General features: G+C 47.9%; 1 protein-coding gene across 5 annotated transcripts; it reads right to left on the bottom strand.

The window, feature by feature from the left end:
• Positions 1-1,404: 1,404 nt before the first annotated feature.
• stk40 (serine/threonine kinase 40) lies at positions 1,405-12,019 on the bottom strand. Of its 5 annotated transcripts, none has more exons than XM_085918848.1 (11): positions 11,777-12,019; positions 7,948-8,077; positions 7,407-7,492; positions 6,915-7,058; positions 6,413-6,637; positions 6,292-6,347; positions 5,106-5,221; positions 4,132-4,276; positions 3,944-4,063; positions 3,776-3,860; positions 1,405-3,702 (listed from the first exon to the last, which is right to left on the bottom strand). In XM_085918848.1, exons 2-11 carry the CDS (start codon positions 8,066-8,068, stop codon positions 3,487-3,489), a joined length of 1,314 nt encoding a protein of 437 aa, XP_085774974.1. In that variant the 5' UTR covers positions 8,069-8,077; positions 11,777-12,019; the 3' UTR covers positions 1,405-3,486. The 5 variants fall into 5 exon arrangements, with proteins under 5 accessions (XP_085774974.1, XP_085774972.1, XP_085774975.1 ...); XM_085918846.1 differs by lacking the exon at positions 11,777-12,019 and adding an exon at positions 8,158-11,742; XM_085918849.1 differs by lacking the exon at positions 11,777-12,019 and adding an exon at positions 8,195-11,742.
• Positions 12,020-12,138: the final 119 nt, after the last annotated feature.

The raw sequence follows: 12,138 nt of genomic DNA, 5'->3' as shown, positions 1-12,138 counted from the left end.
CAAAACGTTGTTTTTTTTCAAGATGTCAATATTTCATGCAAAAATCCGAGACTCTGTTGTTATACTAAAATGCCTAGAGGTGCTTTTCGCCACATCCACTTTCTTTGTCATCAGGAATAACAGCAGGCAAAATGAAAAATGAGTGTGGCCAAAATGAAAAACGAGTCCCAAATTTGTATTATTATTATTATCGTAACAGCTGTTTATCTGCTTAGCTCCTTGTAAATGAACTGCGAGTGCATTTCAGCGGAGATGTTGCCATATTGTCATCTTTGAGGAGCCAGGCAACTGGAATTCATATTCAGCATATCATGTTGGAGTGAATTCTCATGAATTCTAATGGATATTACATGCCGTCAATTTGTTTTTGACTGCAACTCCCAATGCTGTCTACCTCGTTTTTAAGGCAGCTATAATTCATATTTTACTCAAACTCTATTTTCTTTTTCCCGTGGTCACAAAGGAAACGAATTCTAAATATATTGAAAGGACATGACCTTGTGTTTCTCTGGCGACTATGTCAGATGGGAGACTGCAGCCAAAACCGAGAAGCCAACCCAAATATGGAGAAAGTCAACAAATGGATGGATGGCACTGTCATATAGGAACTAGAACTATGAACTTCTTCTTTTGGGTCTGCTTGGATATTTTATTTATTTAATTTGTCAACCAGATGGATGTCTGTCACCAGAATGCACACACACACACACACACACACACGCACGCACGCACGCACGCACACGCACACACACAAAAAGCTCTCCAGGGGAATTAGGCAACAACATTGCAGATGCGTGACGTACTTCGATCCGAGGTTCTTTTCTCGGCTCAGCTGCTCGGGCCTCATCCCCTTGTACATATAGTTAGGCACTAAATAAAAACAAAATACAATAACAAATCATAATAAGAAATTAAACTTAATATGATGAAACTATTCAACCATTAATCACTAAATTACATCAAATTTAAGCACTTTGATGATTTAGACCTTTCCAGTCCCATACAGCTGCACTATTTAATTCAATGTAATGATAAATACAATATATACAGGCTAAAATGCTATCAACAAAATATCTTAAAAAAATAAAAGGATAATTTGAGAAACTCCGCCCCCTGCTGGCCAAAATTAAGCGTTGCAATCACCAAACAAGTCTCATTTTTTTCCATATCAAAGTTTATTGCTGACATGCATGTAGTTTCTGATGTAGAAAAATATGTTTGTTTATTTTATACAAAGATGATTTCCCAACTGTACAATAATGTGTCTCGAGATGCCCCCAAAGATGAGTGAGCAGCTTACGAGACGACTAAAACACATCTGCCTTGTCAAACGAGCGCTTGAAACACGTCAGCAATATGTCTGAACTAAACCCGACTACAGTACTTCAAAGCCGGCGGGGGTAGTTTGCCAAAAAAGAAAGAAAGAAAAAAAAAAAAAAAAAAAAAACAACAACCCAAAACATGCTACTAAAGGTGAAATGTTTTTGGGAGGAGGACACAGTTGCTTTTGTGGGAATGCATTAATGCAGTTTTGCTACTAAATTACACTCCCAAATAATGGGGGTAGATTCAAATATTACTACAAAATCAGTAAGGAAAATCATTTTCAGGGTGGAGAATAAATATATCATTTTTATATATTTAAAAAAAAAAAAAAATCAGTGGGATGGATGATGCTGAGGATTTTGAGTGGGGGGGGGGGGTGCTACAAAACAAAATTGTAAATAAAAATAGGGAAAATGTCTGAAACACAAGCACATTTTGTAAGAAAAGGTGTGTCTGGAGAGTTATAGAATTTTTGCAAAAGAAATTAGAGGATTGAACCAAGTACAGACAACCACTCGCTAGTAAATGAGCGGCAGGCGGAGAAGTGTGGCCGCAACATCATGCGACATTTCAGTTACACATTGCGTGGCAAGCCAAAAACTAACTAGAAAGAGCGAGGTGGGGGCAAGAACATTTACATTTCGTAAAGTACACTACCGCTAATTACCGTCCGTCTCTGGGCCATTTTCACTTCACATCGGCATTTGGGTTACGACGACTATACCGAAATAGAATTCACACGCATTTTCCAAATGGGGATTGTTCCAGAGAAGGAAGAAAGCCTCAAAATCAATTCTCATCATAAGTGGAAGTCAGAGTAGCTTAAATGGTGTCAATATGGCAAGAAATGCAGATGTACTTGAGTTAGCTTGGAGCTACCTTTCACCGTTGATACGTAAAAGGAAAGATTTGGGAGAGAACAATAAATAAATATCCACCTTGAAATTGCAAGTGAATGAGGTTGGGATGCAAACATAAATAATACAAAGTGGGATTGAGCCCGCTGGCAACGTCGCTTAACAGTCGCCGGTAGGTGTAGCTTCACGTAAAAGTAAAAAAATCGAATCAAATGGTCACCGCATTCCAAGGCAACGGTGGGGGGGGGGGGGGAATAACAAGCACAAAAGTATGGATCACCAAGCACCTACAAAGTGGAATCATACATGCGCTAATACACAAGCAAGGGTGTTGCTCTGCTTTTCACAGTGTGCCAGATAAGGAAAAAAAACATTTGGACGCTTTTCCACCGCACGCTACCCGCTCGGCTCTACTCGCTGTTGGCGCCAAAGTCCGTTTTTAAAAAACTCGCGCCAGTACGGACGGCGGCGTGGAAAAGCGTCACGAGAGTGGAGGATAGCTTAAAAGATGGCTGCCGAGGTGGCCGGCTCGGCGGGCACTGGCTTGAGACGCACTCGTGGCTATGCAAACATGTCAAAGTGTCATTCACATTCATACTGGAAACAAAAACACACTTTTCATCCGTCGTTCGTCAGACGACCTGGAAGCCTTTTCGATTCCTAACGAGGTGCCGGGCCGGGTACCAGTTCCGTGGCGTGGCGTTTCTCAAGTGTTTTTGGCTGTGGCACCGAGGAGGAGAAGGAGGCGGCAACGTCCAACATCGGGGCGGGGGTCTTGGCGTGGCGACTTCCAGGTCCTCCGCACGCTAGCTGCCTGACGCTAGGAAAGAGATCTCTGCGGGGACGAGACGACCGGTACCAAAGCGTGTTTCCATATAGTCTGTCTTCAATAGAATCATGGAAATGCTACTCCAAGGTCAGAATGATTGAGAGAAAAAAAAAAAAGCTTATTTCATTCCATCCCCTCCCACTCGTGCGAGCGGGTTTGTCGTTTCTCTCCCTGGACGCGACGGGCAAATTGCGAACGTCGTCGCTGGGATAGTAGAACAACACAGAAGAAGAGACGGAGAGGTAGATTGATTTGAAGGTTTTCCAAAAGGGGGACGACAGTAGAAGGAAAGAAGGAGGGAGGCGTGATGGGAGGGGCTGCTACATGATGGCGCTCCCGCGGGAGCCGGCCGCCAGCGCCCAGAGTGCCGTGCATGGCTTGCGCGCTAACCCAAAGGCGAGCCTATCTTTGGCAGTTCTGCCCCATTTTGTCTGACCCGGCACGGCGCGGCGCGGGCCGCCTCACGCAAGCTTTCTACTTGCGGAGGAAGCGCAGCGCCAAGATGGCGGCGTCCAGCGGGCTGACGGGCTGGGCGTCGTGGCCCAGCCGCCGCACGGGCGGCAGGCTGTTGAAGTGACGCTTGATGAAGCCCTTGGCCTCGTGGAAGATGTTCTTCTCCTCGGCCAGCAGCAGCTGCTGGCGCATGTAGTGCTCAAACTCGTACTGCGACGACTCCTCCGTCACTTTGGCCTACGACAAAAACACGGGAGTTTTGTTCTTGTCCTGTTAACCTGGAGCAAAGGACCCGCGTGAATTCTTTTACCTCTTGTAGATGCTCCGGGTGGTTAACCTGATCGTCGATGTCCGGAACCACCTGCAGCGGGCCGCTCAGCGAAGAAACCGACTGCCTGCGACGCAACGCCCAGTCCTCGGTCAGCGGCGGGAAATTTGATCCGAGGCTCGTTTTGCGGTACGAACCCGCGGCGCTTACCAGGAGGCGATGATGTCGCCGAGGGACTCCAGAACCTCGCCGGCCGTCAACCTCTGCTGAGGGTCGAGCACCAGCAGCTTTCGAATCAGACAAACGGTGTTGTCGGACACGCGGCCATCTCTGCGGGGAGCATTTCCGTTAGGTGTGGCGTGAATCCAAACGTTCAGGAAGCCATTTGAGGGACTCACTCTGGGATGGAGTACTCGGCGGCCTTGATCTTGCGGAAGAGCTCTTGAGGTATGCTGTCGTAGAAGGGGAACTGGCCGTACAGCATGGTGAACAAGACCACGCCCAGAGCCCACATGTCGCTGGGCTTACCGCGGTACGGGCGACCTGCAAAAGCGCACGCGGGAGATCTTCCAATAAATATCTGCCACTGGGATGCCAAATACTTTTGAGGGGGGGGGGTTCAATTCTAAAAGCTAATGTGCCGCCAACATGCTCATTAGGCCCAAGCAGGAGGTCAACTTTGACCCTCGCTGACTCCGGGTGATAAGCGAGTTCCCGTCATGTAATGATTAACGGGATGAGTAAAGGCAAACAAGTCGACCATTTCCACATTGACAATGAAGTCGTCCAATCAGCTGACACTAGTGAGGAGGAGGAGGAGGAGGGGGGTCACGCCGTATACGGGCAATGTTAAGCACACACACCAAAACAAAGAGACGCACACAAACACTCACAAAAGGACACACGCAGTTGTAGAGGGTACATGGGAGAAGTTTCCCTCCAGTGAGTCATGGCTGCGTGAGTGAGTCACTCACACTTGCTTTTAATTGCACGCCAGTCACGTTATGTTGACACACACACACACACAGACACAGACACACACACACACACACACACAGACAAACGCACACACACACACACACACAGACAAACGCACACGGAGGTCTCTTTTGTTGGCACGTAAGCCGTCAACATTGACTTCCCCTGTCGTAAAGCCGGGCAATTGCGCGCCAGCTTCTTCTTTTGATTGAAAACAAGCCTGCTCACAGAGGATAAAGTCGCTTCCCCCACGCACGCTCGCACGCTCGCACGCCACGCAGTCATGATAAATGAGCGCTCGGTGCTTTCTTTAGTCCGGCGTTACGACACTAGCCCGCTCCAAGCGGCTGGGCCCCGTAGGCGTTACGCAAGGGTGAAAATGTGGCAAACCCACCGCTTAGCACATCGGGGCTGATGTAGGCGGGGCTCCCTCGCTGATCTTTGAGCAGGTCGTCCTCGCTCACCAGGTGTTTTCCTAAGCAGAAGTTGGTGATGGTGATTCGGTGCGTCCTGCAACACACACACACACACGCACACACACACACACAGCGCAGGAGAATGAAAACCTGTTTTTGATACGTCTTTGTGCTCCGCGATCGAAACCAATGACTCATGGAGCGGTGATTCACTCCACTGCCAAGTATCTGGCGTCTTTTCGAGGGGAAGCTCTTTCTGTTTGCAGCCAAAATGTATTTTGGAATAACTTCGATTGATTGTGTCGCAATTTATCACTCGCCGAATGAGAAAAAAAACAAAAATGCGTTTAAAGCCTAGGCGTCGTTTCAGGCTATCGGCGGTCCAAACGAAGGATGAATCTGCTCCATAAGGAAAAGAAGGAAAAACAGAAAGCGCTTGAAAAAAAAAAATGGATGAGTCAACTGGCGTCTGAGGATGATTGTTGCTTAGCGAGCCTGTGCGGCGATGAGCCCATTTGGATTGACATCACTAAACAACGCACAGAAAATGCACACCCACGCCACATATGTGAAACCTTTCTCCAGACAGACACGCTCTTTCTTTCTTTCAGAAAAAAAAAAAAAAAAAAACATCCACCAGCTTCCCCTTGGTCTTTCTCACTTTCACACCGCACACGCAGGCATTTGTTCCAGCCAATTTCGGTTTCGCTCTGAGTTTCTTTCTTCCTTGCCGCCGCTTGCTCTTCTCCCTCAAGAGCGGAGCGTTTGGAGGACGCCCTCGGCATAAACGCGTCCTTTGCTCTTTTGTCCTCGGGCATCACGACTTGTGCCGTGTAGCATTGTGGACATGACGGGAAAAGTGAAAAAGGATATGAGCAAAAGAGACAAATTGCACGGACAATGGAAGCAGGAAAAGCGGGCCAGCGGGAAGGAGGAGGCTAAATAAATTACGACTGTGTGTGTGTGTGTGTGTGTGAGTCAGCTGAGAGCTATGGGTCCTTATGGTGGGCGGGCCTCTCCTTTGTCTCCAGCGGGGGACAAAGTGTTCCATTGCACTTGAACATCACTGCCGGCCGCCGCTGACTTTGAGTGTGTGTGGCTTTATTAAACAGGCGTCTGGCCTGGCGAGTGACATGGGAGGCAGCCAATCAGATTGGCCCTTACCGTTTGTTCAGCACCATGTTTCCCAGCTTGAGGTCTCGGTGCACTATGTTCTTCTGCTGACAAGAAAAGACCCGTCCGTCAGTACAAATGGAACATTTCCCCCGGGACAATAAATGCCGACCTTGTGCAGGGCCTCCACCACGCGCACCACGTCGTAGAAGATGATGATGGCCTCGCGCTCGCCCAGCCGCTTCTCCTTGATGACGTAGTGCTGCAGGTTGATGAGGTCGGCCGTCTTGTCGCTGAAGTCGTGCGCGCACAGGCAGTCCAGCACCAGGCAGATGCGCTTCTTCATCTTGCGCGGCTTGTTGGCCTCCGGGTCCTCCACCATTTCGTAGGCCCGGTCCTGCAAGGATCCAGACTCGGGTGTCACGTTTCAACTTCCCCTTAGCAGGCTCTCTAAAAGCACAGCTTTCATTGATTTCTCGATGCCTTTTATTTATTTATTTCCTCGGCACTTCTGAGAGCTTCTACGGTCTTGATCTCTCGGCGTAATCCGATCAATACGGCAGACGTAAATGAATCAGAGCGCCGGTTGTGAGGAAACAAAGCCAACAGTGTGAATGGATGAGGCTGTGAAGAGTGAATGACGCCATTGAGGAAAGACACTTTGCGCCGGCTACCTGGAAGAGGCCGTGATGGTGGACCACACCGTCTTGGTTGTGCAGCAGGGACAGGAGGGAATACTCGGTGTGCAGCAACATCTTGCCCTGCCTCTCCTCCTGCGTCTCGCCGGCAGATTCCGCTCGCTCCTCCAGCGTCAGGATCTGGCGCCCAAAAAAAAAAACCAGAGAGGAGACGTCGGGGTCAGACTGCGGGGGAAGCTTTGACACTTTACTGCCACTTGAAGATCCTCAGCCCAGACATTCTAAAAACTTTTAAATGTCGACAGGACGCCAACTTAAAGCCAGACAGTCGCTGGTCACCGAGGCAACGGGGCTCTCCGAGTTTAGTCAAATTGAAAGGAAAAAAAAAAATATAGATAAACTTTTGCAACACAATCCGCAACCCCCCAATAAACAGAGCGGTTTGTCCGTGCCAGGCCGTAAAGTGAACGGCAACAAAAAGTAAGGTGAAAAGTTCACATGCATGCACGCACGCACGCACGCACGCACTTTGAGCTGGTAGAAATCGTCGCTGCCGTCTTTCCTGGCCAGACACTGCACGATGCTGGGTACTGGTGAGTTGCCCAGACGAGGCCCTGCAAAAAAACAAACACAACAGCTGCGTGACCAAAAGGTCGACAACATACTGGCATGTGTGCTCAGTTTAAAAAAAATAATTAAAAAAATGGCCATTTACACCCCTGGCTGGGCGTCTTGTTTATTTTGACGCTTTGCAGATGGCTGAGAGAGTAGAAAAAAAAAATGTGGGGGGTGAGAAGTACGTACATCTTTGTGTCAACGGCGACCTGTGTCATGGTGAGCAGCAAAATTCTTTGCATACTCGTCTCAGGCGTGCGTACACACAGACACCACGTGACTCTTTGATACACACAAGCACACACACACACGTCCTGAAAACAAAACACTCGCCCTCAAGTTCAACCGGAGGCTTGCTTCATCTTTTGAACCCCGACCCCCTCTGGGAAATGGAGCGGGCTTTGCCTTTTTTGTATGTGCATTGGGGTTTTGCAGGGTGCCTTGCCTTCCTTACCAAGGATGAAGGGCCCAGCTCGCTTGGCATTGCTGCCCGAACTGTAGACGGGACACTGCTGCTTGCCGGCCCTACTGGATGTCTCTCCGGCCCCTCTCTCCGACGCACGCCGCTTGGACATACTGGAGCTCTGCAGGGAGAGGAGGACCAAAAAAAAAAAATCACATGAGCTGAATGATGGCACACCACGCAGCTATAAATAAGAAATACCATTGCAGCGGCTTCGACGAGGAGGATGAGACAATACCGAGAGCGTTTGGTGGATCCAGCGCGTGAAGACAAGTGAAAGACAGGGCAGCTCCCGCCGGCTTATTTCAAAATGCCCCTCCCACACGTTTACCAACACGTTACAGTTCCATTCACGGAAGGGCAGCCAGTGCAGAGGACAACGTCAAACAATCTCCCAATTGACATGAACACACAGCATTTTCTCTCTCGAGCTTCCCCGACCGATCCTTCCGCTCTTAATCTGCGCGTTTTATCCCAAAATCTGACGGCTTATCGTCCCCGGGGTGACGGGCGGGCAGCCAGCCGAGCGGGCGCTGGACTAAACCGGAAAAGCCCGCGACGACAATGACGTGACACAAAAAACGAGCTGCGGCGGGCGGGCGGAGAGAGGTATGCTTTGTTTGGAGCCACGTCGGCTTCCCGTAATAGGGAAGTAAGTCGGGGAGGGATGACTCACCGCTTTCGACTTCCAGCGCCGTCGGGTGGAGATATGCCTTTAAATGCTCAGGTGATGACACCAAAAGGAACAAACAAACGCACCCCCCTCCCCTGCCCAGCGTGACACGCATGTCAAACCAGCTCTGGAGGGTTTCAAGCGTGACAAAAGCCATATTTGTGGAAGTGTGTGGGAAATTGGATTGTCCATGACTGAGAAAACGTAACTTCCTCATTTGACCACTTTCGGTGCGTGTGAAACTTCTGATCTCGTTGTACACCTCATCCAAATTTGGCAAACACTTGATCTTGTACTAGTTCAAATTTCATACAAAAAACTTGAAACAAAACTCAAATGGTCAGCTTTGCATTTTTTTTTTTTCATGGGTCCAAAAAGCAACAGGGAATTTGGCTGGAAAGTCCAAGCTTGACATCAGAATTTTGTTTTCCCGATTTGGTCTGCTTCCAAGTTTATTTTAAATGAAATTGAATGTAATTCATCAACAATATGCAGCCACGTCACACTTTTTTCCTAATTGCAGGGCTAATAAAGCTTACTCGACGTCACAATTGGAGGAAGGTGTTCAAATTAGCAGTTTCTATTTGCGTCCCATTTTAATCCTTTTACCTATGAATAGAACTTGGACTGGAAAATGCTGGCTGGCTAATTAAGTTTCCGCTTTGTACCTGCCGACAAAAGCAGACGAGCGAGTCTGTTTATACGCCGTCCATCACATTTGTTGTTTTCTAGCGATTGCGTGCGCGCTTGCCCGTATACAGTCATTGGGTGCACGCTGAAGGAAGGCTGACTCACACCGGCAGAATCCAAAGATTGTAATAAAAACCAGATTGGACGGCATGCCGAGCTTTGTGTGCGCCACAAGTGAGACACACTAACTAAATCGTGCAAGATTCTTGCGTGCATCCAACCGCCAGTTGGCACTTTGGGCCCAGAGCACAGGCAGGGACGGACGCTGCGAATTCTCACTTCCGTGAGGCTTTTTTTTTTTTTTTTTGGGTGATCCCAGACAGCAGATTGTGTCATCGTGGCATCTCTCTGGTCCATCTGTCCCCATCGCCGCTAGTCATCGGCCGGCGAGTCTGATGAGGCCAGGCTTTGTGACAGACAGCTTCGATGGCGCAAAGCGCCCGTGACACTAAGTCACGCTGACGAAGAGACTATCACGGCGACTTGAGCCAGCAGCAGCAAAAACAAAAAAACAAAAAAAAAGACAGGAAATCATATAACCACAGCACACTAATTGATTTTGGTAGACTGTCCAAAATCTATTAATTTGGTCTATTTCCTGTCAAAGCGACACGCCAACAGGCAAGAGCTTACTAAACAACAAAACTTGAGCAATTACAATCATCCATGCACCTCGGGGCAATGTAAATGATTGACTGGAAAGAGCTAACTTGCTAGCTATTTAGCACAACAACAAGCTCCTCAAGGAAACACATGGCGCTAGCGTTTTATTCGGACACAGTTGAAGCAAAGGTCAGAGCCGCCGCCGCCAAATGCGCAACGGCCTAGATGACATCAGCGCCATGACGGCATCTCTTTTCTCAACAAGTCTTGGAGATCATATTGCAGCAGACACAAGAGGTAGCGGAGAGAGCGCAGGAGCGAGACAGGTATGATGCCGGCCAGCCGGCCGGCGCCCTAAAATGGAATTGAATCAAACACAGAAGGTTTCTAACGAGATCCGCCCACATGTTGCATTAAAAAAAAAAAAACACTTAGAATGAACACAGACTTGTTGGAGGCCAAAACAAAATGAAGGGCAAAATCTGCACACGTGACACCACATTGCCAATGTCCTAAGAGATGTAAGGTCAAAAAGCCGCAAATTTTCTCCTGTCTTGTAGTTTCTGTCAGACACAAAATGAGCGGCAAAGCTGATTCAGCAGTTTTGCACCTTTAGAGGTAGCTGGAAGTCCAACTCCTGACTGAATGGCCGTCACCGTCATTCTAATGAAGGCTCTTGGAATAACAATGGCACGTGGAAGCTCACATTTCCCGGTGCATTTGTACGGCATCACCTTACCGCCGGTTAAATTTAGCCTGGCTGCTTCTTTGCAAAGACTAATCCACACACACTTCAGCCACAATATTAGGTACACCTGCACCAACCCAAGTTACTGCACTTCCAAAACAGTTTGTGACATTAACCGGGGCACCTAATTCAGCCTAAAGTCAATAGTTGGATCGTCCACCAAACTCGCTTAGCTTCTCCATGGCAAATCTTTGCAAGTCTAGCGGAGTGGCGACAGGTCACCCGCAGCCCAAGAGAGAAATGCTACAGAAAATTGATGGATAGATTATGAAAAATGACAGTTATGTCACCTGTTGTCACATTTCAGGCTACCAGCACTCCACCTCCAACTTGAAGACACCAGATACGGTTTTACAATTAAGGATCATTTCTTAATACGCATTGTTTCATAAAAATGTATCAGGTTCACATTTTGATTTCATTTTTGGCTGTACTTGCCCTTCATGTATTAATTTACAAAAAAATCAAACCAAAAAGTTACAATGCATGAGCATTTTTTTTCACCGAGGACTTCAGCAATTACTGGGATGGATTGCGAGTTACTTTAATTTGCTTTCATAATACTATCAAGTGTTTTTTAGCTTCTCAACAAAGCCCTGTTGCACTCTTTGTGCCTTGACTCACACTTGCACAACAGAATCATAACAATTATAGGAGCTGTATTGATTTATGGATTTCAGATGATCATAATAAAGTGGCTCGGGAATCTTTAACCCGCAACAATCGATATCAAGTCGTTTTACTGGGCACTAAAATCCCTCCGCAAGCTGTTTACAGCCTGGACCTATCGACAATTCTAAATAAAATAAAAAAGAAACTCTTTTACATTCTACTAATATTCGGTGGGAACAAAAGTTAAGAATTCCTTAGGTTGGAGCCGCCAACAACAGAGGCATGCAAAAACACAAAGGAGGCACGCTACACCACCAAGTTTTCCGTGCAAACGACTTAGTTGGTGAAATACAATGACGAATTTAGCACGTTTATTCCATTTTTCGGGGTTGCTAATAGGTTCTATTGACGAGCGTCAAGTTGGGAGGAGAGGCCATTTAAACAAAGTAACAAACATTACAGCTGGTTAGCACGAGGCTAACTCGCTAGCTCACCTCGAGCAGAAACCGCCGGGTCAAAAAAAAAAAAAAAAAAGTCTGGCGTCGTCCTCCGCCCTCACAACGTCGACATTTCTCGCGCAGGGTGGGTTCTGTGCTTGTCGACGGCTCCAGACGGACCGCCGCGGGTCGGGTGGCCGATTAAAGCCGCCTTCTTGTCGCCGAAAAGGCAGCGATTAGGGAAGAAAAGCCTGCTCGCTCGCTCGCCGCTGATCGCATCTTTCCACAGCGACAGCGCCACCTGACAACGGAAGTGACGCACAAGCTCTTTGCAAGATTGACAGCCGGGCTCGACCAATCACAGGCGAGCTGCTGTCCGATGATGACATTTTTTTCAATTTGCGTAATGGAACAGGATG

This window comes from Syngnathus leptorhynchus, chromosome 8, assembly GCF_054491065.1.
Source record: "Syngnathus leptorhynchus isolate UIUO chromosome 8, UIUO_Slep, whole genome shotgun sequence".
NCBI lineage: Eukaryota > Metazoa > Chordata > Actinopteri > Syngnathiformes > Syngnathidae > Syngnathus > Syngnathus leptorhynchus.
This window is presented reverse-complemented; position numbering and strand designations above follow the sequence as displayed.

Coding starts and splice junctions, on each gene's coding strand:
- stk40 (XM_085918846.1), bottom strand. Junction 7,493..7,947: donor AGCTGGGCCCTTCATCCTTG/GTAAGGAAGGCA, acceptor GTTTTTTTGCAG/GGCCTCGTCTGGGCAACTCA. Junction 4,064..4,131: donor GCCGAGTACTCCATCCCAGA/GTGAGTCCCTCA, acceptor TGCTCCCCGCAG/AGATGGCCGCGTGTCCGACA.